This window comes from Cibotium barometz, chromosome 14 (assembly GCF_041138505.1).
Source record: "Cibotium barometz isolate CiBa-2024 chromosome 14, ASM4113850v1, whole genome shotgun sequence".
Taxonomy (NCBI): domain Eukaryota; kingdom Viridiplantae; phylum Streptophyta; class Polypodiopsida; order Cyatheales; family Cibotiaceae; genus Cibotium; species Cibotium barometz.
In genome coordinates, this window is record NC_141059.1 from 51,287,552 (window position 1) to 51,314,830 (window position 27,279).

The 27,279-nt window shown below is 42.9% G+C and overlaps 2 protein-coding genes across 5 annotated transcripts; one reads left to right on the forward strand and one right to left on the reverse strand.

The window, feature by feature from the left end:
• The first annotated feature begins 1,672 nt into the window (after positions 1 to 1,672).
• LOC147632157 (mitochondrial thiamine diphosphate carrier 2-like) lies at positions 1,673 to 20,651 on the forward strand. 4 transcript variants are annotated; one of them, XM_086808787.1, is made up of 7 exons: positions 1,673 to 1,997; positions 2,984 to 3,100; positions 18,050 to 18,161; positions 18,635 to 18,762; positions 18,896 to 19,048; positions 19,774 to 19,914; positions 19,987 to 20,651. In XM_086808787.1, exons 1-7 carry the CDS (start codon positions 1,842 to 1,844, stop codon positions 20,203 to 20,205), a joined length of 1,026 nt encoding a protein of 341 aa, XP_086664913.1. In that variant the 5' UTR covers positions 1,673 to 1,841; the 3' UTR covers positions 20,206 to 20,651. The 4 variants fall into 4 exon arrangements, with proteins under 4 accessions (XP_086664913.1, XP_086664914.1, XP_086664916.1 ...); XM_086808788.1 differs by having other exon boundaries at positions 1,678 to 1,997; positions 19,774 to 19,872; XM_086808789.1 differs by having other exon boundaries at positions 1,698 to 1,997; positions 2,956 to 3,100.
• A 2,690-nt stretch (positions 20,652 to 23,341) lies between these two features.
• LOC147632158 (uncharacterized) lies at positions 23,342 to 24,903 on the reverse strand. The gene is made up of 2 exons (XM_086808791.1): positions 24,794 to 24,903; positions 23,342 to 24,688 (listed from the first exon to the last, which is right to left on the reverse strand). The coding sequence occupies exon 2, from the start codon at positions 24,527 to 24,529 to the stop codon at positions 23,570 to 23,572; it is 960 nt and encodes a 319-aa protein (XP_086664917.1). The 5' UTR covers positions 24,530 to 24,688; positions 24,794 to 24,903; the 3' UTR covers positions 23,342 to 23,569.
• Positions 24,904 to 27,279: the final 2,376 nt, after the last annotated feature.

Here is a 27,279-nt window from a genome sequence, read left to right on the forward strand (position 1 = left end):
TGAAGCTCCTTGCATTCCACCACCCAAGGGGCGTCCTATCTTTTGAAGTGGGATATCCACCTCTAAGCCATAGTCGGCTTTCAAGTGGCGAATCATGTGAACTCTCTTACAATAATTTGTGTTCCATCTAGGACATGTATTTGAGACTCGACATTGCCGAGCAAGTTTCCCAGAAGGAAGAATAATCTCCTCATAAGGAGGGTTTACAGGTGCCATCTAATAGAAATGAGTACCAAAGAACCATCAATATAAAGAAGTAACGTACACAAATTGGTGCCACATTTAGCAAAAAGAAAGACTACAAGGACTACAATATCGTGACTTGCTTTCATTAAAGTAAAATGAACCGAGGATACGTTAGTAAACAATGTGTAAGCTAGGGTTTGGATAAACTATGTATATCTAGTGCACAAGGGTTGAACTAGGACCTAGATAGGAAAATGTAGTAAATCAAAACCTTTTTCAAACTAGGTATGTGTAGTAAACTAGGGATAAACTAGGTCTGTGCAGTAAACTAGGCTGAAGCTTTAAGTGTGTCATGAATACACGATTACATATTACTAAAATACCTGCATGGCAATAAGTGAACCCCTTGCATGGCAATAAGGCATACATGCAATAAGCAAGGGGTTTCCAAGGAAGAAAAACAAAGATGCAAACATCTCTCTCTCTCTCTCTCTCTCTCTCTCTCACACACACACACACACACACACACGCACACACACACACACACACACACATTCAAAACCTTTTTCAAACTAGGTCTGTGTAGTAAACTAGGTATAAACTAGGTTTGTGCAGTAAACTAGGCTAAAGCTTTAAGTATGTCATGCATACATGATCACATATTACTAAAATACTTGCATGGCAATAAGGCATTAAGCATGGCAATAAGTGAACCCCTTGCATGGCAATAAGGCATGCATGCAATAAGCAAAGGGTTTCCAAGGAAGAAAAACAAAGATGCATACATCTCTCTCTGTTTCTCTCTCTTTCCCTCTCTCTCTCTCTCTCTCTCTCTCTCTCTCTCTCACACACACACACACACACACACACACACACACACACACACATTCAAAACCTTTTACACACAGTGAATGTTAACTCAAAAACAAGAGATTTATTTGTAAAATCACAAGAAATCTTACTTGTCAAGAAGGGGCTACAAAGAAGAAGAAGGTACTTGTGGTAAGAGGGTACTTGTGAATGGTTCTAGACCAAACGGGAGGCGCAGACGATGGTGAATGTGGGCTAGGAAATCCCCCTCAAACGCTCCTCTGGGTTGCTGGTCCTCGGCCGTTGAACGCAGCATGCACCCTAGTTTACTTTCTCCCCAGGTTTGAGCGATGGCTGTGCCCTTCTCGTCCACGTCCACCGTCGATGCCACCTTCCCAAGTTTACTTTTTTTGAACTTGCATCTGATGGCTGTGTGCTTTCCACCCACCTCCACCGTCGATCCCACATGCAAGGCGACGCCCTAGTTTACTTTTTTTAAAATCTTAATCCGACGACTGTGCGCTTCCCACCCACCTCCACCATCGATCCCACATGCAAGGCACCAACCTAGTTTACTTTTTTTAAAATCTTTATCTGACGGCAGTGACTTTTCCGCCCACGTTCGCCGTAGATTCCACTTGAACTGCCTCTTAAAGGCACCGTGCCATGTAGACCCGAGGCCCGGCCTGGCGGCTGCGTGTGTGGAAGCAACCAGGCGGCCTCGGTGAATTCGTTGCCAGAGGTCTACGGTTCTTACCCGAGACAAAAGCAAGACTCATTCCAAAACCCTGCTGAGCGAGGTTTTCTACAGTTTTTGTGCCTTAATTTTTCTTCTGTACAGAGCTATGGTGCAGAGAGCTCAATCGAAGGACCGGGGGTGCTCTACAAAGGAGCCGGGGTTCATGATCAGGGCTCTGGTTGATGGCGTGTCTGGAGCTGTGGCCGGTGGCATCTCCCGCACCGTCACCTCACCCTTGGATGTCATCAAAATACGCTTCCAGGTCAATGCCTTCAATGTCTATTGATTCTCTTGCAGACTTTGTAAAAATCAGGGTTTTCTTGCATCCCCTTGTATTGCAGCATTGGCAGATTGAACGAACCAGAAAATGATTGCCTGAGCCAGGGTCTTGTTCCCCAGAAATATCACCCTGAGTTAGGGTGTAGGACACCCCTTGTACTGCATTATCTGCAGACTGAAAGAGCTACAAAATGCTTGCCTGAGCTAGGCCATCATCATACTGAATAAGAGTTCTGCTGACGTAGGGTTTTGTTGCAGACTTGGTAGATATGGGGTTAACTTAGGGTTTTCTGCATCCATCTCCTTGTATTGAAACGTCCTAAGATTGAAAGAGCTAGAAAATTCTTGACCTTCGTTAGGTTCCCAAGTAGACTGAGTATGACGGAAAATGATGTTCTGATTTAGGGTTGTTGGAGTCCTGGTAAATTTAGGGTTAAGTTAGGGTTTCCTGCATTCATATTCTTGTATTGCAACACTGAGTATGACGGAAAATGATCTGCTGATTTAGGGTTGTTGGAGTCCTGGTAAATTTGGGGTCAACTTAGGGTTTCCTGCATTCATATTCTTGTATTGCATCATCCTCGCAAAATGAAAGAGCAAGAAAATGTTTGCCTGAGTTAGGCCATCCCCTTGTTTTAGCTTACAAACAGACTGCATATGCCAGACAATGTTTGACTCACGGTTTTGTGGCTCATATGCATGATTTAGGGTTTTTACCGCATTTGGTCTCCTGCGTCACAAGCAGATTAAAAGAGCAAGGAAATGTTTACTTGACTTAGGGTGATTTTTCTATATTGATTCATATGTAATTCTGTTGTTGCTTGCTAGTTACGTGTACAATTTCGTGGGGGTGTTCTAGCACTACAGGGGAATTTTTTAATGCTTGCTAGTTCTGTGTTGTGGTTGCCTTGGCAGCAGTCAAAACCACTCAGTATGTTTAGCCTTTCCTGGTGGCTGGATCTGTCACAGGTACAGTTGGAGCCTACCAGTACACTGTCCTGGAATGGATTTGCTCAGCATCATACATCAAAATATACTGGGATCTTGCAAGCGACAAGAGATATTGTCAGAGAAGAAGGAATCTTGGTGTGTATTCCCATCATCAAACTACTCAATCTGATTATTTGTGCATCTCATTGAATGTTCTATTGATAAGGTACTGATGAGTTTTGACACTAGAGTGATTTATTAGGCCCTTGTTGTGTATGAGGTTACATTTTGTGGTATCTTTTGAATCTTGCCATAAAGTACTTTAGCGTTTCAACCCTTCAATTTTAATATTGCTTCTTTGCACTTTGAGTGCTTTTTTGTTTACTAGGAGATGGTTTAAGCCATTGTTTTAAATGGAGCCAATACGAGACTAGGTCAAACAAGTCGTGATTGACCCTTTCGGTCAAACCATCTGTCTATGGATGTTCAGTTGTGCTCATGTGTAAACTTGTATACAACCTTTGAAAGGCCTTTTAAACTTACTATCTTGGTCACTAACAATACCAAGTGGTAGCCCATTAAGTCTAAATAGACAGGAGTCTTCATATCTTTTCTAGTTGGAATAAAATGAGCCATTTTTGTCAATCAATCAACTACCATCCACACACAGTCATGTCCTTTTTGTGCCTCGGAGTGTAATAAAATCCATGGAAGTACTCTCTACTTGCCACTTGGGATCTCCAATGGATTTAGCAGACTGCCTACCTTAAGATGTTATGCCTTCGTCACTTGACACTTTTGGCACTTTAAAACATAATCTTGGGACTTTTTCATTCATATCTGGTCAGAAGAATTTATTGGAATGCACAACGGAAAATGAGACAACTGCTGTGAGAAACAAAACACACAATTGTAGAAAGAGAGAAGTTGTATAAACTCTGCTATATACATGAAGATCCGATACAAAAAGAGTGTGGGGGGCAAGGTTGGTACCACCCTACAGGGCTGGTCGGCCAGCCCAAAAACAGCCGATTGGGTGCAAATCATGTCCATGACTGGAAAGAGCTAGTCGGCCAACACCCACAGCAGTTGGCCAGCAGAAGACATCAAGTTGGCCATGATGGAAGGAGTCGGCCAGCACAAGAAAGCCCCCACGACCCAAAAACAGGGAGAAAAAACATGGAAAAATGGAGAGAACTCCTGGGTGGGCACACCCACAACAGAGGCCCTCCCTGAGTACTATGGTACAGACATGAGATGACTACCAACACGCCCTCTCAGCACCTGGATGTGGAACCAACCCCAGTGAGTTGGAGTGCTGTTGGAGCATCACCGGAGGTAGACTTCGTGAAGAGGTCTATTGCATTGTTCTCCGTTGAACAAAACTCTAGCAAGATGTCATTATTTAGCAAAAAACTTCTCACGAACAAAGTGACTTTGGATGACTGTGGGTTCCTTCTGTGGAAACCCAATCTTGCCAAGCAACCTCCGCAACCACACAACCTCGCAAGCAGCTTCACAAGCAGCTTGATACTCAGTCTTAGTAGAAGACAAGGCAATAGTTGGCTGCCTCTTGTTGCTCCAAGAAATAGCTCCTGTGCCAAGGGTAAATCCGTAGCCTGATATGTAGATCTCCTCGTGTCTGTATCTCCTTCCCAATCTGAGTCACTTCAACCTTGGAGTTTGACTCCATCCGTCGTTCCCTCTCTAGTGTCATAGAAGAGTCCAAGAATCCAAAATACACATTTAGATTGAATATCTCGCTACACTACACCAATGTTGACCCGATAATTATAGTGTTGTCTTCTACCTAGGTTGTTACACCTAAGCTAAGATTTTATATAGTAAAATGAGTTAAAAACATAAATTTTAGCACATGAAAGATTAAAACTAATCAAAATTGAGCAAGGCACAATAGCGGAGAGATAGGCCTAAGCTATTGCACATTGCAAAATATGAATACTTACAATGATGAACTCGAATCTTGACTTAGATCTCACTGACACATACCTATGCATACAATGATCCGCAATCTTGCGTCCCAATGAGTCTTCAAGGGTGTTTGCATGAATGAGCTCAACAGCCCCATTGGAAAGCTCAAGTCCAATCTGGTGTTTAGCAACCAAATCAATGAACCAACAAGCTTCCGGTACAAAGAGGCATCAACCTGCTCACAAGGATCGGTAACTGTAATGTTAGTATTATGCTAAGTCTTGTAGTTAAGTATTCTAAATATGTATATATTGGTGTCCTACAGATCGGAAGACAATATACACATATTTAGAACACTTAACTAAAGTTAACAATGAAAACAATATCAGCAACATAAATACTTGAAATACCAAAATATACATGACACCAGCATTGGGGCTGGAAAGGGCCGACCCCCTCCCTCACTACATTTGTATTTCTTGGAGTATGTATTTGTACAAGTGTCACGGGCCAATAGACAAGATTTCTCCACACACGGAGTGAATACAACTCAAACAAATTGGTTCAAGTTGATGAAGATGTGTTGGTCGGAGAAGTTTCAAATCACAGGCACATTCTCACTTTCACTGGGTGCACACCTGCCTTTCACTTGTCTTCTGGAACTGTGCACCAGTAGGCACGCCCGTACTAACAGAGGCCAAGGGTGTCAAATCCCCACGGATCCCCTCGTGATCGATCTTGGTTCGAAACTCGAATCCTGCAAACAAACGAATAAACAAACAAGCAAGGGGGTGTAGGCCTGACTCACCTCCCAACCATGACAGCCGTGGGCAAGCCCACAGTCTTGGCTGTCCCCACCGAGCCACGAGCTGAGCTAACTAGGTTGACGTACCGACCAATCTCCTCCTCGCTACGTCCCATACCGCCACGAAGCTACCCTCGCGGGCCTCGAGATTGTTGCCGGCCTCGGTTGCATAAAGCAGGTGCACGTCTGCACTAGATCCAGGCTCCAAGACCATAGAGCTCTCACAAACTCGCGAGACTCTCTATATCCAATAACTAACCTTGGCCACTCTTTTATAGGCTCTTGGCCGGTCATCGGGCGTCCACACTTGGGTGCCCGCTCGGCCATACTTGGGTGCCCGCCCGTTAGTATTTTCCTAACTCAGCTCGTCAATCAGCCTACCTAGTTCCAAGCTTCCCCAAGCCTCGAAACTAGTCTTGCATGCGTATAGCACACGGTAGATACACACTGTGCACATGACAAAGGGGTACACCGCGGAAGGAACATGGCCCGGTTCTCCCAGACAAGCTTTGCTCCCAGATTCCCTAGTGTGTCTAACCTTCACGTGCTCTCAGAAGCTCTGAGGGCACGGTTAGTACCACCACACAGGGAAATATATGGTTAGCATAAACATGCTTTGTTCCTGCTCTGCACAAAACTTAAAGAATTCTCTGAATTTAATTTAACAAATTCTAGATTTACACAAATGAGAAACATGAGGGCACTTGGTACAATAAGTATAATTTGGTACATCAGGTACACTCTGGTACAGTCGGTACAATTCAAGTATTGTAGGTACAATTCAAGTACAAGTCAAGTACAATAGGTACAATTCAGCAGGTACTATTCAGCAAGTACAGGGTACAACATGTACTATTCAGCAAGTACAAGGTACAGTCCAACAGATTCAGTGCATAGCAGGTTCACACGTGTGAATTCAGTAGTCAATTCAGGGCTAGGCGATGGAGAAAATGCAAAAATTCAGCCCATGGAGAGCAAGTGATGGAGAGAATGCAGAAATTTTGCCCAAGGAGAAGCAAGCGATGGAAAGAATGTAGCCAGTCTTCTCACACGTGGAAAAATTACTAATTTTTCTCATGCAAAAGTTATCCAAAGGTTTTAAGAGTTACACAATATTAAAGGTTATTTAAAATGCTCATGGGCATCCTACAAAGATAATGTCTAGTCCCTAATTTAAATGTGTGTGAACACATTGGCTTATAAATATTAAAGTTGACCATAACTTATAAATTTTACATTTTAAAAAGAAAAAAATGGTCATACTTACCACCTGTTCACACGCCACACCAACGAGTCAGCAAACAGCACTCCACGGTACACCGGGGGCGTCCCGTCCAGTGTACTGGCACGGCATAATAGACAAAACACACGCAAACAAGTCATGCAAAAACAAATTTATGCATGCAGACATAAATGCATGTGCACATGTAATGGACGAAATCTCCCTTTTATGAAACTTGTACAAAAAGTTCCTGTCGGGTATAAAACTGGCACGACAGAAATATAAAGATATGTCTTGGTCTTTCTATGGAGTGACAGTCCCATAGGTAAGACGCCTGAAGGGATTCAGCTGTTAGGGTTAGGGTTTGGAAGGTACTTCAACAGGAGGCGTGAGAGTCAGAGAGGAACACGACTGCTCATATATTGAGTGTTGATAAAATGAAGTACAATAGCCACATAAAGATATGACCTAAAAGGTGTGTTCACATGGTTCGGCCATAAAGTGTGCCAGGTGGACCAAATCACTTATAAATCATTATAAGTGAAACTAAGCTAAAACTGGGGGAAAAAACCTCCACTAACTGAAGTAAAAAGTACCCTAGTAACCTACTGATGATCACTAGCACTCCCCTGGGTGCATACACAGCATAAAACCCAACAAACCCCCCTAGAGTGATATGTGATCACTGTACATCATCCACTAAAAGGAAACAAATTCAAAGCAGTGCGGAATGCTTCGAATTTCGGACGTGGTAATGCCTTGGTGAAGATATCTGCCACATTCTGATCTGTAGGACAGTAGATCAGACTGATATCACCTGCCTGGAGTCTCTCCCGAACAAAATGATAGTGAATCTCAATGTGTTTCGTGCGAGCATGAAACACAGGATTCCTGGCCACGGCAATGGCACTCTGACTATCAGTATAGATAGGTGTAGGCTCCTCCACTGAAATATCCATGTCAGTCATGAGACGACGCAGCCAGACACACTCAACGGTAGTAGTGTAGGCTGCTCTGAACTCTGCCTCACAAGACGAAGTGGCCACTGTGGTCTGTTTCTTGCTTAGCCAAGAAATACATGAAGAGCCAAGAAAGAAACACATTCCACTAGTGGAATGTCTGGTATCAAAATCACCAGCCCAATCTGAATCGTTGTAAGCATATAACTGCATGTCACCCCCCTCAGGATAAAGCAATCCAAGAGACAAGGTATCCTGCAAATACCGAAATACACGCTTCACAGCTTGCCAATGTGACAATCGCGGGCTGTGCATGAATCTGCTCAACTGAGATACAACATACTGAATATCTGGCCGTGTAGTACACAAGTAGATAAGGCACCCAACAGCCTGAGCATATGTAGTGGCATCAAATAAAATACTGTCATCCTGTAGTGACAGTTTCATCCCAGGCTCCATAGGAGTGCTAATAGGCTTGCAATCCTGAAATTTAAACTTCTCCAGAAGTTTAGCAACATACCGAGATTGTAACAACCCAATGCCTCCTGTTGAAGTACCTTCCAAACCCAGGGGCTCAATAGCATTCCTCATGCTGAGGTTCAAAGAGGTATGAAAAGCCAAGTAGGATCTTGGCAAAGAGTTTAAGATGGTGGATACAAAATTGAATATATATATATCCACACACACACACACACACACACACACACACACACACACACATATATATATAAACACACAAAAGCAAAAGCCAAAGATAGCTTTTGGGGGCTTTTCGTTTTTGTGGAAACCTTTATAAACCCCTTTAAGTGGGCTTCTTGCCACACCTCTCTCAAGTTTTCAAGCTCTCAAGCTCTCAAGTTCACTCTCACTTTTATTGTGCAAAGATCGAATTTTCTCTCCCCTTATCCTCTTCACGATGTCGACCCAAGAATCGGAGTTGGAGCCCCTTGTGAAACGCGAAGGCTTGCCGGCTACGGAAGGTACCGATGCCGATCTTTTTGACGATTTTGTGTCAAAATCAGATTTCCAAGAGTTCAAAGTAGCTCTCGAAGCTTCTTCGTCGGAACGTCAGGCACAAATCGCAGCCCAGATGCAAGCTTTGCAGAACTCCATCGCTCTATTGACCACTATCCTCTCTACTTTCTCGGGTATGGATACCTTGGCTTTTGCTTTAGGCCCCAACATTACTCCAGAACCGTTCGGGGGCGAGCAAAAGCAACGCACCGAGGAGATCGTGGACACGTGGCTACATAAGTGGCAAGTTCACTTTCAGTTTCATCCATATGATGATGGAAAGAAGATCCAGTTAGCAGCAGGTTTCCTGTCCGGAAAAGCTTTGCTTTGGTGGAAGGAACTCAACCCTAAGCCAACGACTTGGGCACAATTCGAAGACGTCTTCAAGAAAGAATTCCTCAAGAAAGAGGATGATTATGATGTTGTTGCCCGGTTTTCAGCTTTGACCATGACCTCGCAGCACCTCACTTATGAGGTCTACCTCCAGAAGTTTAGGGACTTGCAGATGAAAGCTACAAAGATGGATCCCACTACTCTTTTGGGGTTCTTCATAGCTGGTTTACCAGACTCGTATCGATTACAGGTTAAAAATAACAAATGTAAAACATTGGACGAAGCCATTCATTCAGCTCGTATCTATGATGATACAATGGTCTCTTCCAAGTCGAAACCCGTTACCGAGCAGGGGAACAAGCATAAACGAAAGTTCTCCGCACCTATGGCTAACATGACTGAAGGCAAGTCTTCGGACCAACCTTCGAAGAATTCAAGTTCGACACGAGCGAAGAAGAAACGACTCCTTAGGGCTTTAAAGCTCAAGAAGGAAGGACGTTGTTTTATCTGCGAAGAAAAAGGACACGTGTAACGAGTGCCCAAAGCAAAAGGGTACCAAGACAAACGCAGGACCAAAGCCAAAGGCAACTAACTAGTTGTCTTTGACAGGTACGTCAATTACTGTACTTTCTCGCCCTAGTACTTGTTTTGATTGTCTGTTTAATTCTAAAGTATTTGGCTTGCATGATCTTCTCCGAGTTTATGGAGAAGTGAATGGCCATAAGATTCACATTCTTTTAGACCCTGGCAGCTCACACAACTTTGTTAACTACAAACTTGTGCAGAAATTGAGTCTTGATACGACACCCAGCGATCATATCTATGAGGTACGTCTACCTGCGGGAAGGCAAGTTTGGGATCGAAAGGTGGAGATGCTTCCAATCCAGATTCAAGACTACAAAGATACTCTGGAATGCTATGCTATGCATCTAGAAAATATAGACTTGTTATTAGGGATTGAGTGGTTTAAGACTCTTCAAGTCCAGATAGATTGGTCTAGTCATATTTTTTCTTTTCAGCATAGGGACACCCAGTATAGTATTTTAGGTGATTGTATTCATCCCTCTCAGGGACCTCTTGTAAATACAATTGATTTTGGAAATATAATGGATTCTTCTTTGTATACTGCTTTCCATTGTGTATTGATTCCACTTTCTTCCTTTCTCATCCCTTCCTTGGATGTAAATGAATTAAGTGTGTTTGAAAGCAAAGAATTACAGAAGATACTTGATTCGTTTCAAGATGTATTTCCTAAGAAATTGCCATCGGGTTTACGACCTGAACGGGCAGTAGATCATCGTATTGGTGTCCTGTGAGTATTCCACCTTATAGGATGAGCCAAGCTGAGGAAGATGAGTTGGCTAAACAACTCGAAGATTATTTGAGGATGAGCCAGATCCAAGTAAATAACCTTGGGGTACACCTGTGTTGCTTAGGAGAAAGAAGGACAACACTTGGAGAATGTGTATAGATTACAAGAGATTGAACAAGCTGACCATTAAGAACCGTTATCCTCTCCCTAGATCAGATGACCTGATTGACCGGTTAGCAGGAGGGAAATATTTCACGAAGATAGATTTACATATTGGCTATCACCAAATACGTATTCATGAAAGGCATGTCGAAAGAACCGCCTTTCGGACTAGGTATAGCCATTACGAGTTTCTCGTATTACCTTTTGGGTTAACCAATGCTCCAGCCACTTTCCAGCAAATGAACGATCTTTTTCGTGAACATTTGGGAAAATTTGTGGTGGTATTCCTGGATGATATTTTGATATACAGTCGTACTCTTGAGGATCATATCAAACACCTCACGATTGTCTTATCTATTTTAAGATAGAATCGACTATATGCTAAGTTAAGTAAATGTGAGTTCTTTATGACCGAAATCATTTACTTGGGACACAAGATCACTTGAGATGGATTGAGTATTGACTATGACCGAGTTTAGAAGGTTTTGGACTGGCCTATACCGCGAACAGTGAAACAACTTCGTTCTTTTCTCGGTTTTGTTGTTTTTCTTCGAAAATCTGTACGGGAGTACTCTCAGCTCACAGTACCGATGACCGACTTATTGAAAGGTCGTGGACGCAAGTCAAATCAGTCTATCACTTGGAATAACGATTTGGATATGATCTTCAGACTTTTGAAAGATAAAGTCAAGGAAGCATCTATCTTAGCATTACCCGATTCTAGTCGGCCTTATGTTCTTGAAACTGATGCCAGTGACTATGCTATCGGGGCTGCTTTATTTCAAGATGGTAGACCGGTTGCTTTTGAAAGTAAAAAGCTAGACGACACTCAATCTCGTAGGCCAACCCTTGAGAAGGAGCTTTATGCTGTGATTCATGCTCTCAAGGTTTGGAGACATTATTTATATGGCTCCAAGTTTGTGGTATTGACTGATCATCAGTTAATCAAGTATGTGTGTGATGCAGATGATTTGAGAGGCAGGAAAGCTCGTTGGGCAGAGTTAATGCAAGATTTTGATTTTGAGATCCCTTATCGGAAAGGGTCCATGAATTGTGTTGCAGATGCGCTTAGTCGAATGAGAGAGGTGAATTCTTTGTCGTTCACCGAGATTTCTAGTGACTTATTTCAGTCATTGAGAGGGCTTTGGTGGAGGACTGATAGTTATTTTGGTCCGTTTTGGCAGAAGATCCAGGACGGGAGCTCATTGATTGACCAAGACTCGATGACTGAGCAGTCTACCATTCAGGCTGCAAGAGGCCAATGGATGATTCGGAATGGTTTACTATTCCGTAATGACAAAATTTGTGTACCACAGATCCCGGACATTAGGTCCAAGATTCTTAAGGAGTGTCACGACGTCCCTTCTGCTGGACACCCTGGGGTACACGGGACGTTATCATTAGTGAAACACACTTTTTATTGGCCACAGATGAAAGGGTATGTAGAAGATTATGTTCTCAAGTGTCAAATTTGTCAGGCAAATAAAGCTGAACGCTTTAGACAGGCTGGGTTGTTGCATCGTTTGCAAATCCCAAGTAATAAATGGGAAAGTATTTCCATGGACTTTATTATCGGATTGCCAAGAACACATCAAGGCCATGATTCTATTTGGGTTGTGGTAGATCGCTTGACAAAAATGGCTAGATTTTTATCGACTCGGAAGACTATTACAGCTATGCAATTAGCACGGCAGTTTATCGAGCAATTGTTTAGACTGTACGGGTTACCGCGGGACATAATCAGTGATAGTTTACGAGTGATTTTTGGAAACTTGTTTTTGAGAAGTTGGAAATAGCTTTGAATTTGAGTTCCTCTGATCATCCTCAATCTGATGGCCAGACTGAAAGAGTGAATCAGATTTTGGAGGATATGCTTCGAGCATATGTATCCAGAAGACAGAGTTCATGAGAGGATTATCTTCCTATGTTAGAATTTGCATATAACAGTTCTAAGCATACGAGTACAGGGTTTAGTCCTTTCATGCTTATGTATGGTTTTCAACCTAGATCACCTGTTACAGTAGGATTCTCAGGACTTCAGCATGATGCAGCACGTAATTTTTTGCAAGATATGCAAGAAATGTTACAAGTTGCAAAGGAATCTATTAGAAGTGCTCAAGACCGAGACATGTTTTATTCTAATAGACATCGTTCTTCAGAGAGTTCTCTGAAGGAATGATGGTGGGAGTGAGCTCTTAGAGGAAGGGGAGTATGTCATGTGCACAGTGTGTATCTACCGTGTGCTACACGCACGCAAGACTAGTTTCGAGGCTTGGGGAAGCTTGGAGCTAGGCAGGCTGATTGACGAGCTGAGTTAGGGATAAACTAACGGGCGGGCACCCAAGTATGGACGGGCGGGCGCCCAAGTGTGGACGCCCGATGACCGGTCAAGTGCCTATAAAAGGGTGGCCAAGGTTAGTTATTGGGGGATAGAGAGTCTCGCGAGTTTGTGAGAGCTCTATGGTCTTGGAGCGTGGATCTAGTGCAGACGTGCACCTGCGTTATGCAGCTGAGGCCGGCAGCAATCTCGAGGCCCGCGAGGGCAGCTTCGTGGCGGTATGGGACGTTGCGAGGATGAGATTGGTCGGTACGTCAACCTAGTTAGCTCAGCTCGTGGCTCGGTGGGGACAGCCAAGACTGTGGGCTTGCCCACGGCTGTCATGGTTGGGAGGTGAGTCAGGCCTGCACCTCCTTGTTTGTTTGTTTATTCGTTTGTTTGCAGGATTCGAGTCGCGTACCAAGAATGATCACGAGGAGATCCGTGGGGATTTGACATCCTAAAGTGCACTCAATGGCACAGTAAAGCATCTTATGAGCAAAGACGCCCCATATGGCAAAAACAATGGCCCTCCAATGTATCGGGGTGATAAAAAATCATCCTGCACAATAAGGTCACACCGTGACGTCAAAGTGACAAACAACTCTTGCTTGTTCCTTCAGAACCTGCAGCAAAAGTCTAAAACTAAGTAGAAACACGTTAATTGTGTTAGCCAAAAACAAAACCATGCATCATTCTACATATGACACACATAACATATGCATTCGCAAACAATATGCTCCTCAAGATGCTCTACCTACTCTAAAGTAACAGTCTAAGGGCTGCTCGCAAGCCTTGCGCCCATGGGCATCCCGCAGGACCCACGACTGATGGTACAACAACATGAGCATATGAAAACACTCAATGCATCCAAACAATACATCCACTAAGTACTTCCCACATATGTCTCATAGCCATCCCGCAGGAGTCACACCCAGTGGTGCATCCATGAAACTCTCATGGCAATGCACCTCTACAAAGACATACAAATGTTATTAGTGAAATCATATTCTAATTGTATACATGTCACATGTTGTCAAATCCCCACGGATCTCCTCGTGATCGTTCTTGGTTCGAGACTCGAACCCTGCAAACAACGAACAAACAAACAAGGGGGTGCAGGCCTGACTCACCTCCCAACCATGACAGTTGTGGGCGAGTCCACAGTCTTGGCTGTCCCCACCAAGCCACGAGTTGAGCTAACTAGGATGACGTACCGACCAATCTCCTCGCGACGTCCCATACCGCCACGAAGCTGCCCTCGCGGGCCTCGAGATTGCTGCCGGCCTCGGCTGTGTAAAGCAGGTGCACGTCTGCACTAGATCTAGGCTCCAAGACCATAGAGCTCTCACAAACTCGCGAGACTCTCTATATCCCAATAACTAACCTTGGCCACCCTTTTATCGCCTCTTGGCCGGTCATCGGGCGTCTGCACTTGGGCGCCCGCGCGTTAGTATATCCCTAACTCAGCTCGTCAATCAGCCTGCCTAGCTCCAAGCTTCCCCAAGCCTCGAAACTAGTCTTGCGTGCGTGTAGCACACGGTAGATACACACTGTGCACATGACATACTCTCCTTCCTCTAAGAGCTCACTAAAAAGCGAGGGTAATCTCTCTGAAGAGTAGTTAATGTCTCCCATGTAGCGTCCTCCTCAACACGATCCTTCCACTTGATCTTGTATTCCGTGATAAGCGTATTACGCAATCTTCGTTCACGAAATCCAAGAATGCTTTCTGAACATATGGCTGCCATTTCGATACTTGAGAAGCTGATCCTCTAGCTTCTCCATAAGAGAAATATCATCACCTACGAGCTGTGTGATGTAGGCACTCCACCCCGCCTCAAGCTCCTCATTAGAGGATGTAGAATGTGCCCAACGGCATGGACAGGCCAATCCCATCATTGTTGCCATATGGCCTTGATATCACCAACTCTAAAGAGACATAAGGCAAAAATTTAATGCACTACATTGTCTAAGAACAAGTGAGTCTCTAAAGTTTCAGTTTTCATGCCTCCTCCTTATGTCTGACCAACCATCACAAAGAATAGTGCACCCATACTTCTCCCAAGTGGACTTGAGAGGTACCAATTGTCGCTCAACATGCTCCTCCTCCTTTCGCAATCCACGTGTGCGCAGCATGTTGAAGGATAACCCACACTGGATGAATAACTTTGTGATCTCACTCATAGCAGCCTCCATGGCAGCCTTCTGCATTCTAGCTTGAACATGCATTTTCTTGAAAACATTTGAACCTGCACTCATTTTTGGAGGAATGCTAGAAGCCTCACTAGCACTAACATAGCTTATTCTTCCACAATTTCCACAGAAACATGAGCTCTCTTGTTGGTCGCTTGAGAGGCATCACCGTGAATGCTTTCCCAATTTGGAAGCTTTGCAGTAGAGATCCCTGTTTTGTTGGACTTCCAAGGCTTTAGGTGGTCAAAAATGTCCTGTGGAACTTGTGGACATGGACTGATACCAAAGCCAGAAGTATGGGAGAAATGGGCTTTCACCTATGGTAATGTGCCCGAATATGCTCCATCACAAAATTTGCACTTCCACTTTTGAGCACCTGAAGACTCGTACTTTGTCCCTTTAATGACATGGGACCAAAGAGCATCAGCATTAGGCATTTTGATGAGTGGAAAGTTGAAACACACAACTCCTTGCAGAAATCCATAATGTCATTGTTATGTTAGTGTGTGTGCACCATTGCATTGTGATACGTGAGTGTTACATATGAGTTTAAGAAGTATTTGCATACATGTTTAATCATATAATAAGAGAGAAAAGAGTGTGTTTAAATGAATTACAAGATGTTGGTTCACAGTCTAGTTTTTTTTATGTTTAGAAATCAGGAAGATTATGTTACATATAATAATGTTTTGTAATGTGGTACGTATACAGGTGAAATCTCTCATGCTCAGCTCGAATTTTATTTTATTTTTTAAAGATAAACTGATTTTTTATGTCTGACATTTTACAGCTGGAATTTATAATTTATGAGGGGCTGAATTTTTTAAATTCAGCCCCTCATAAATTATGTCTGACATTTTACAGCCGGAATTTATAATTTATGAGGGGCTGAATTTTTTAAATTGTTTCAGCTGAATTTCAGGTTTTTTAAAGGAAATGAGAAAGACAAGTTTTAATTTGTTGTTTCAAGAAATGCTGACTTTTTTTAAACTGAAAGAGTATATATAGAGAGAGAATGTTTTAAAAGAAAACTGAAAGAAAAACATTATAGGAAGGAGAGAGAAAACGAATTAGAGAGAGAATGTTCTAGAGAGAGAATGCTGAATTTTTTTATTAAAAGAGAGTATTAATATATTAGAGAGAGAGAGAGAGAGAGAGAGAGAGAGAGAGAGAGAGAGAACATTTTAAAAGAAAAAACGTTTTAGAGAGAGAAAATAAATTAGAGAGAAAAAACGTTTTAGAGAAGAAAGACATAATGCTGATTTTTTAAATTAATTAAAAGAAAGTACTAATATATATATAGAGAGAGAACATTTTAAAAGAAAAACGAGAGAGAGAGAGAGAGAGAGAGAGAGAGAGAGAGAGAGAGAGAGAGAGAACGAATTTTAGAGAGAGAAAGAAAACGTTTCATAGAATGCTGATTTTTTTTTTCAAATTAAAAGAGAAAAACGAATTAGAGAGAGAGAGAGAGAGAGAGAGAGAGAGAGAGGGGTATTAACGTCAGTAGAATGCAACACGAGGACATATATGACCAACGGTTGAACTTGAACTCGGAAAACGAATTTTAGAGAGGGGGAGAGAGGAGACAATGTTTCATAGAATGCTGATTTTTTTTTTCCAAATTAAAAGTGAAAAACGAATGAGAGAGAGAGAGAGAGAGAGAGAGAGAGAGAGAGAGAGAGTTTTAAAGAGAGAGAAAACGATCGAGAGAGAGAATTGTGATAACAGTATGTGTGTGTGTGTGTGTGTGTGTGTGTGAGAGAGAGAGAGAGAGAGAGAGAGAGAGAGAGAAACCTGTAGTGACGAGTTGTACTCAGCAATCGAAGGTTGAAGTAAACACGAACACATGCACCTTATCTTTAAAAACCCGTCGCTTTTAAAAATAAAAGAATTGAAACCTTAATACTTAAAGAAACCCACCAACGTTTAAAAAAAAAAGCCTTCAAAGAAACGCGAGTTGCAAACATGAAACGTTTCAGAAATGTTTTCCCAAGATCTTTCATGGAAGAAACGAGTTTCTTGGTAACTATGGTTCTCATACAGGAAGGACATGTAATAGCTTATGAGAGTCGCATATTGCAGAGTGCCGAGAAGCATTTACAGGTCTATGAGAAAGAGATGTTGGCTGTAATTCATGCTCTTTCTACATGGAAACACTATTGATTTCGCTGTGCAGACAGATCATCAGACCTTGGGTTATTTCCTCACGTAGACTAAGCTTTCTGAGAAGCATATGAGATGGGCCAACTTTTTGTCTACGTTCCACCTTCAAATTGTGCATGTGGAAGGCAAAAAGAATGTTGTGGCAGATGCTTTGTCACGGAAGCCACAGGTCTCAGCAGTTTCACTTGCTTATCATCATGAGCTTGATGAGATGAAAGAGCAGTATGCACAAGATGAGGATTTTGGGAGGATCTATGATCAGGTGTCTGAGGGTCAACGACACACTCATACTCAGCGTAGTCTCCAATTTCTGGAAGTCTAGCTGCCAGAAGTGTCTAGAAAACTTCGAATCCTTGTCACTTACTACAACAACAATTGCAATGGAGCAAAGGTGGAAGTCTGGAAGTGTCATGACGGGGGTAATAAAACAAAAAGAGAGTGCAAATCTTTAGGGGGTCAATGAAATGGGGAATGGTTCTTTTGCAGCCTTATTATCCCAATATTCTTAGACTTTGACCAAGCATGTTGTAGGCACTGTTAGCATGCAATTCGCTATATGCTTCCATCTTTATGACCATCACCTTTTGCTTCCTAAGATATACACACTATTATATGTTTGTGGCACTCGATGGTTTTCGGTTGTTCTTTCATAGATTAGACCTTTGTAGCTTACTTATCACTGATGTGCAGGGGCTGTGGAGAGGCAATGTTCCGGCGTTACTGATGGTGATGCCTTATACTGCAATCCAGTTTGTAGTATTGCACAAGCTGAAGTCTTTTGCAGCAGGCTCTGCAAGGGGAGGTCTGCTTCTTCACCAGGCCCCTAGAAGAGTTTAAGCAGAGTTGGAGCTTTTCACTGCATGAGGTCTTCATTTTTCCCTTTGATATTTGACTCATTAGATGGGTTTCTGTTAAGCCATTGTGGCTGCCACCGAGTTAGAGAGGCTTAGGTCCTTTAAAAAGAAATTAGTAGAATTCTTAGATACAACAAATCTTATGCATGTGATTTTTCATTGCAAATAGTATGCAAACAATATGCCAACGAAGGCTATTTTTGGTAGTGGAGGAGCAATACAATTCTACATGTCAAACTTTTGATTTTTCATTTGTTCATCTTTAGTTTTAGTTTGAAGGCCTGTCTGTGCAACCAACCTATGCATTGCTGTGGATCTCTTGCTAGCAAATTGGATGTGGCATTGTATATGTAGATGTCAATCTGGTGGGCTTTGGGGATCTCATTTTGGTATTGATCAAAGCATTGTCTTTGTCCTCCAGAAGATCACATCCAATTGAATCCAGCATTATCATTCCTAAGTGGGGCCTTAGCGGGGTGTGCTGCTACCGTGGGGTCATACCCATTTGATCTTCTTCGTACAGTCTTAGCATCTCAGGGCGAGCCAAAGGTAGGGTTTTTCTGGTGGTTATCTGTAAATTATTCGATTATTCAAGTACATGTGCGAATGCGTAGTCTTTCTTTAATGCACACAATTTTTTATATACATGCTTGTTGAGAGTTTTTTTAATCGGATTGTGCAGGTTTACCCGACTTTAAGATCTGCATTTGTTGGCATTTTACAATCTAGAGGCGTTCGTGGATTGTATGCAGGATTAACACCAACCTTAATTGAGATTGTTCCTTATGCTGGCATACAGTTTGGCTCTTATGACGCATTCAAACGCTGGGCCATGGTATGTAGGCAAGGCAAATTGACTAGGATACTTGCTTTATGATTTAGTTTTTCCTCTCTCTCTCTCTCTCTCTCTCTCTCTCTCTCTCTCTCTTTGTTGGATAAGTATCTGGGACCAACAAGGCCTATCCAGGTCCCAATTCCTTGGGCCCACAGCAGTGTGTACATGTGTGTGGATGTGGGTGAGCATGAGCATGTGAGCTGGAGAGCTTTTTATAGGAAGGCTGCTTGCCTGCTGTGGTCGGCGGCCTGTGGACAACCAGCAGTAGGGTCATTTTAAGGCCCACACCAAGGACCCCCTGTGGAGATACTGCTCTAGTGTCTGCCTGGCCTTTCTGTGAGCGAATCGGCCTGCCCATGTTCTGGGCCACTGCTCGGGCTGGGGTGCTGGGGGCTGGCTGCATTAACATGTGACATCGTCGTGATAGAGTTATCATGAGAGCCTTCATTTGAAGGTTATTACTGAAAATATAGCAAACAATGCTGAGTAATCAGGATGGTGTTTTATTTTTTAATTGCCTCTATGCAGCGGAATCATTATCAAATTTTTTGTCATGCAAACAGAGAAAAGTTTATTTCTATGGATCTCTTTACTTGCAAAGCCAAACAATTTATGAACGCAGGACTTCAGTGTTTTGACTCTTTGTGGGCTTAAGATTTTTTTCATATTAGATACATTTATTATGTGGCAATCTATCATGTAGACTCAGAGAGCTTTTGCTGCAGGGTTTGAATAGAAGGACAACAGCCCAAGGTGCTGCAGAATACCCATTGTCACAGGTGCAGCTTTTTGCATGTGGACTGGCAGCAGGTACCACAGGAAAGGTTTGCTGCCATCCTCTTGATGTTATCAAGAAAAGATTTCAGGTGGGATGAATTGTTACCTTAAGTTTGTGATAGCTTCTCTCTCGCATAGTGTGCTCAACTTATCACCAACAGGTGGAGGGGCTAAAGCGACACCCTCGATATGGTGCAAATGTTGAAGCAAGCACATACAAAAATGTTTGGGATGCAACCAAAAGAATCATTCAAGTTGAGGGAGTTGCAGGGCTATACAAGGGCTTATTTCCGTCTCTGGTGAAAGCGGCACCTGCATCTGCCATAACCTTTGTAGTGTATGAGTTGGTATCGGAATGGATGCAATCCTTTGTAACATAGCTTTGCCACTGTCTTGCTCTCTATTATCATTATTTGTAAAGCATTTATCTGGTCATATTGATCAAAACGAATAAGCCATTGGTTTTCAGCATGAGGCAGCTCGGGGGGTCTGAGAATCCTCCATCAAGACTTCCGCCTTAAGTTATAATTTCTTCAGTCATATCTCTCATGCATAGGTGGAGGCACGAGGTAGTTCAGGGTACCCCAGAACTGTATTCTTTGGGCAGGTTGGCTAAGCAGTGGTCATTCAATCTCAGACTTATCAAGGAGTAGATCATGTGGAGTGGTAATGTTGAAGTGAAAAGTTGACTGTCAGACATTGCTGAACTGAATCTCACGTAGTCTGTTTTGGTGTGCAGTATGCCTCTTGCACACCTTTTTTCATTAATTGTATGACTATGGAATCATTTATATCGAAGTCAATGATAGCCGACTTGCAGTTTTTTATGTGCTGTGTGCAATTTGCTTGTCATTCTCTTTCTCATTGGCTTGGTAGTTGAGATCTGGAACAATTACATTTTTAGAACCCTGGACATAAGTAAATTATGTATCCAGGTTGGGTTCATGACATCCAATGAGGGTGTGCTCTATGAGCAGGGTGATTTCTAGGGCTCACCCTTGAATGAATGGTTGTCATCCAAGAGCAGTAATGTCTACTGAGCATTGTAAATGGAAGAATCAACCAGGATTGTTATGATGGTTATCTTTGCATCATGCAACTAAGCACGTTGCTGCCATTGACGAAACTTAAAAACACCTTTAATTAAGGATATTCCGTTGAGTTTGAATCAGTCATTGGCTTTTGTTGGAACAGAAATGTTTTGATTGTGAAAGCAGCCCTCTCCCTTGTGAAAGTACATGCACTGTTGCTCAATCTGACGTTGCCCGTCCTTGGTTTTGCCGAAACCAAGCCTTCCATTGCTGATGACATTGGATGGTTGTATAAGAAGGGCGAGGAATCAATTAAATATCTAGGATGATGTTCACCTCGAGAGAGGTGGCTTATGGATATGATGGGAGTCATAAATCTCTCATGTAGCCCCATATGATGGGCAGAGATTGCATAAAGATTTTAGTCAAGGCTGTGCACATGTAGTGTATTTGTAATGTGTGTATGCGTGGGTGTGCAGAGACATAGACAGGCAGACATACATTCATATGGCCCGTGTGCAGAGAGAGAGAGAGAGAGAGAGAGAGAGAGAGAGAGAGAGTCCTTGACCTTGACATTTTAAGATTTCATTTCTCAATTATGTAGCTTAGCCAAAAGGCATAACCATGATGCGTAAAGTACACAGTTCTCTTCGAGTCTTCATTTTAAAACCAGGATAAACCGTCCATCTATCATCAAAATCAGTTCACACATTTGTATAAAAATATCGACACATTCTCGTCATTAGAGTAGGCTTGTCCTTCATTCCCACTTGAAGGTTAGTTATGAGGCATTCTAAGGGTCTAGGAATATGTATTTGCCAGTGTTTATAGGAAGTAACAAACTATAATATTTTCAATATTACATCTTTCAAGGTCTTTTGCTAGAGTTTGCAATTATTTGTGCGAAATGGAAGTAGAGAGGGTATATAAAGCACGAGAGCCCACTGCTCGGAAATTGTTTCCCTCCCACGGTAATTCGGAGACTTGTGACAAGTGTCATAAGGTTGAATCATGCTTTTGTTTTCATCATATCTTTCCAGCATGCATTCTACCAATAAGCACAAAGATAATATTAAACAGGACGATGTGAGATGAGAGAAAGGTGTATGTTTCATTGACAGTTTCATTGTGGGGAGAAACTATGGCCATGGAAAACCTCTTTACCCATGAGAGTCTGATTATGCTTGCTCCAGGAACTCTTATGTTTCTACTTATTGTGGATGGAGTCCCAGGATATCTGTGCTCATGTAATCCTGGATTTGATCAGTTACATATCTAGGGTGATGTTCTACCTCGAGAGAGAGAGAGAGGTGGCTTATGGATATGATGGGAGTCCTAAATATCTCATGTAGCCCCATGTGATGGTAGAGATTGCATAAAGATTTCAGTCAAGGCTGTGCACATGTGGTGTATTTGTGGATCAAGTGAATGTGTGTATGCGTGGGTGTGCAGAGACAGACAGGCAGACGTACATTCATATGGCCAGTGTGCACAGAGAGAGAGAGAGAGAGAGAGAGAGAGAGAGTCCTTGACCTTGACATTTGAAGATTTCAGTTCTGAATTATGTAGCTTAGCCAAAAGGCATAATCATGATCCATAAAGTACGCAGTTCTCTCTGCAAAATCATGATGCAGAGAGAGAGAGAGAGAGAGAGAGAGAGAGAGAGAGAGATTACTACACATCAATAGCCATATGGAATGTTAAAGTATGCTCTATTCAATGACAATTACTTAGCACGGTGCTAGCATTACACCTGAAGACCAGGGCTGAGAGAATTGTAGTGACAAATTTTTGCATAACTACGAGACAAGCAATGCTTGAGCGGTAACAACCTGGCTTGGCGACTAGGAGGAACTAAGGCGGGTTTCACAAGCGTCCGGCGGATGCAGCAGCATGTCAGGCAAGGCAGGTGCACACTTTTTGGCTGCGTCCACGGACATCCCCAAGTTCCATTTCACAAACGCTGCCCGCATGCAAATATAACATACCAAAACGGGGCCACAAAAAAAATGCCCTATACTCACATGCAGAGATGGTCGGAGTAGGGTGTGACAGGGCGAAGGCGGGAGAGGTCTTGATTGATGCCGCAGAGCACGCGGGCATGGGGTTTGCGCTTGGGCGAGCTATCCTTGCTGGTCACAAAGCAAGGAAATGCGTCCGTGACTAGGCATGCCACCTACCGGACACGTGGTTTGGGTGTGAATAGAAGAAGCAGGCCGTCCAGTACATGGCATGCATGCACTGGACGAACTTTGGGCGGCGCACGCATCCGCGGACGCTTGTGAAACCCGCCTAAGTTCAATCCCTGGCTGGGCAGAGCTGGCTTGGTCACCTCGCTCGAAGGTGTCCTCCCCCTCATCGCTAGGCTACGCACTCTTTGACAAATAGCAATGATCTTATCACAAAAAAAGAAGAAAAAACCCAAGTTGAGACAGCAAGAAATGGGCATTGAAGAGACATGTGGATCTCCCACGTGAAACCAAGCTTGAAAAATGTGTCTACTTACATGATGGCATCAAGCGTTAATTCCTTACAAAGCTTCCATGTCTTGGATCCACATACTGCTGTGGTGTCTACAGAAAAAAATAGATATATCTTTCTTGTCCACTACCTTCTCTGCTATACAACATGTTAAGATGCAAATGAAGGCTACAAATTGACGATAGCAACCTCAAATTCCCGCATTAGTTGTTCGAATTGAAAAGAGATGGCATCATGCAGACCTACTCATCTCCCATGACGCCGTAGAGTGAGTTGATTTGTTAGTGGATTCTGTATCGTCATCCATTAGCAATCTCTCTATGTTTGAGGCTTGCTTGAGAGAGGATGTATCTGCAAACATGCCAGTGTAAGGGAGTTGTGGACGGCCAGCCTCCCTTCCAAGCTTGTTTGAGAAAAGATCTTCTCTCAAGCGACCACCATCAGCAGGATCCCAGAGGCTAGGCATTGAAGCACATGGAGGCACAAAAGTGCAGTTGCTATAGCTAGGGTAAGGGATAGGGTTGGGATTATTGATAGCTAGAAAAGGATTGAGTTCAGAGATGGCATGATTTATGTTGTGCTTTAAACCATGTTTTGCAGCACAATGGGAATGAAAATTAGGGTTAAAATGCTGCAGAGAGCTTAGCATAGAGTGGCCCTGCGAGGGGGTGGCCGGATTGGGAGGACCCAGAAGGGATGCTGAAGTGTCAAGGGTAGGCAAGCCAGAGATGATGCTATGGGGAGGAGTTCTCATAAGCATTTTGGGAGAATCCCATAGATGGAAACCACTGGGTTGGAGAGAAGAAGGCGAAGTGGGCTTCGCTGTGTACTGATGCACCAAAGCCCTGAAATTGGTGGTGTCTGCAGAGAGGACCTTAATGGGAATCTTGTTGCTTCTTTTGGAGCGGCGCTTGTTCACATTTGAGGACATTACAGCTATGGTAGGGTCTCTTATCAGTGGTGGCCTATTGCTTTCTGAAGCTTTGGCTATGGAGGGGGCAGCTTTTGCAGTGAATATTGACCCATTTCTTGCTGCTAAGAAACTTTCTTGAAGATTTGCAGAAGCCTTGGATGCTGGCTTAGTGCTTTGGAGAAGACCCACTTCGGCATCTGTGGCTATGGCCATGGTTGCGGCAGCAGCAATAGAACTATTGAAATCTTCTTGATGATTAAGCTCTGCAGAGGCTTTCATGGCTGAGGCTGTGGGCTGAGGGAGACCCACTTTGGAAATGTCTGCAGCTATGGTGATGCAGCTGCTGCTAAGAAAAATTGGAATTTGTGGTCCGCCAGTCCTCCAAGCGCTGACTAAGGGTCTTTGCTAGAGATTTCTGTGAAGATGATGAAGAACCCACTGCAGGAGCAAGCATAGCGATGGTAAGAATATAGCGACGGTAAGGAATAACTTTAATCCAACAGAAGAGCAAGATAAAGCTAGAATTTGGGTCGGCGAATCTACAAATTTACGAAAGGTTGAGTGGATGGAGGACAAACGATAAGCAGATCGATTATCCCTGGCTATGGCAAACCTCATGGTTTCGTAGAAAAGAAGTCCGGCTTAACGACGATAGCTACTCGTGATATAATATACTTAAATTCACAATAAACACGATTACTATAACTAAATCTTAATCACCCCCTTACACATTTTCTTTTTCTTTTTCTTTTGCGCATTAATTAATTAAAAAGGGTTTGACTTAAAGATTCTGAATATCTATATTTATCTTCATTTTCTCTTATGCCTTACACGTGGCAAGCTCGGGAGAGGAAGAAAGGGCTTACATGTGGCAAGTCGGGAGAGGAAGGTAATATATATCTATATCTTTCTTCATTTTCACTATTCACGTGGCATATCTATTCTTCATTTTCACTATTCCCATGATTTACAAGTGGCAAGTTCGTGAGAGGAAGAATTACATGTGGCAAGTTTGGGGGAGGAAGAATTACACGTGGAAGGTTCACGAGAGGAAGAAAGAGCTTTGGCATAGGTTTGGGGAGAGAGGGAGGGAACTTTCAAAAAGCAAGCAGAGCCGCGGGCATTTACTAGTGTTTCACTATGGATTTCAACCTTAGTATTGAAGCTTATGTCAACATAAAAAGTTAAAAAGTTACGCTATATTTCGCACTGAAATATAGGGTACTTCGTAAGAGTATGTGACGAGCGTGTAGCTCACCTCTTTGCTCTTAGTGAGACACACACACACACACACACTCTCTCTCTCTCTCTCTCTCTCTCTCTCTCTCTCTCTCTCTCGTAATAATTGTTGTATTAACTAAAGATTATTTGACAAGAGGCTTGTTGGCCGCCATGTGTACCCCATGTATTGCCCCTTCACCATTTGACCCGAAGTGCCTAGGATGCAAGTATCACCCTAGTTCCTCTCACCACATGCAACCACTGTACAATCTTCTCTTTCTTGACTAGTCATGCCGCCACCACCAGTGATGACAATTGCCACAGTAAGAGGCCTTCTCTCTCTCTCTCTCTCTCTCTCTCTCTCTCTCTCTCTCTCTCTCTCTCTCTCTCTCTCTCTCTCTGACACACATGCACACGCATGCACCCATGTGCATATATCTCGAAGCAAAAAGGGAGGTGGTCTTGGAGCCCCACTGCCTCTCTCTCTCTCTCTCTCTCTCTCTCTCTCTCTCTCTCTCTCTCTCTCTCTCTCTCTCTCTCTCTCTCTCTCTCTCACTCAATTTTTTTTAGTAAAGTAAAGATGTTAGGAACAGAGATCCAAAGCGCAAGCGAAGAAAGAAGAAAAGTTTTTGGCCTAGAAAGGCCACGCATGGCCCATGGTACAAACATCTCCAATTTTATAGAGACGTCAAGATTTGAACCTCATGGGGGTATTTAAAGGCTTGATAGACCTCCAAAGTGTTGTGGCCTTGAAAGGAAGGCTAACCAAAAACATGGCTCAAAAGAAGACAAGTTGAAGTGAATTTGATTGAATAATGGATTTCATAAATTCCTAAATGGAGGCCAAAGTCATTTCTAGGCCTTCAAGTTGAAGTCTAAGGTAGACCTTCAAATTTCAACCTTGGCAACTCAACTCCATTAAAAAGCTGCTTTCCCTCCCCCCCTTGGCTAGCTATGATTTGCTGAAAGGGAGGTTGTAGCTTTTTGATGTTCCTTGAACTGATAAGCAAACATATAGCTGGAGGCCTAAATACATGTAACTTCCAATTGGAATCATTTGAACCTGCCCTAAGGTTTGTGAGATATCAAAAAGCACAAAAATTGCCCTCCCTTTGCAGACTAGTAAGTGTGAAGAAGGCACAATTTTGTTGTCACATGTATATTATTGTAGTATCAATGAACATGTTTGAATTTTTTCTGTCCCAAAAGTATGTAACGAGAAGGCTAGATTTATCTTTGACAAGGCTAGATTTATCTTTGACAAGGCTGGCCAGGGGGTTGGCGTGTTTGTTTGTTGGTGGGGGTGGGGGGGCTCTAATTATGTGGGCTATTCGCTATTGACGCCTTCACTCTATTGAGATATATGAGTTTGAAACTTGGATCTAAGGAGTTCTTCTCAAATTCATGATTAACACTAAACACAATGATAAGCTTAAGTAAGAGAAAATTGCACTAATCAAAAGTTTCCATTGTTTGATAAATAAAGCTCTTCAAATTTGCATAGCATTACATCAATGTATAGCTCTAATGAGCTTATAAGCACCACACAATGATGCAAGCTCACATGCCACTAAAGTGGCCCAAAAATGTGATAAACTCCATCCACAATCTTTGAATTTTCTACACTATCCTTTTCCCTAATGCATTGCTTCACCCATTTACAAGCAACCTTTGAACTTATGAATTAAAACAATAATAAAAGGTGCACACTCCCCTATAAGGAAAAATTTCACCCTCATTGAGCGCTACCACAGTAACGGTGCCGAGAGAGGATACACAAGGGGATTTTGTGAGTGAAGTATTAATGG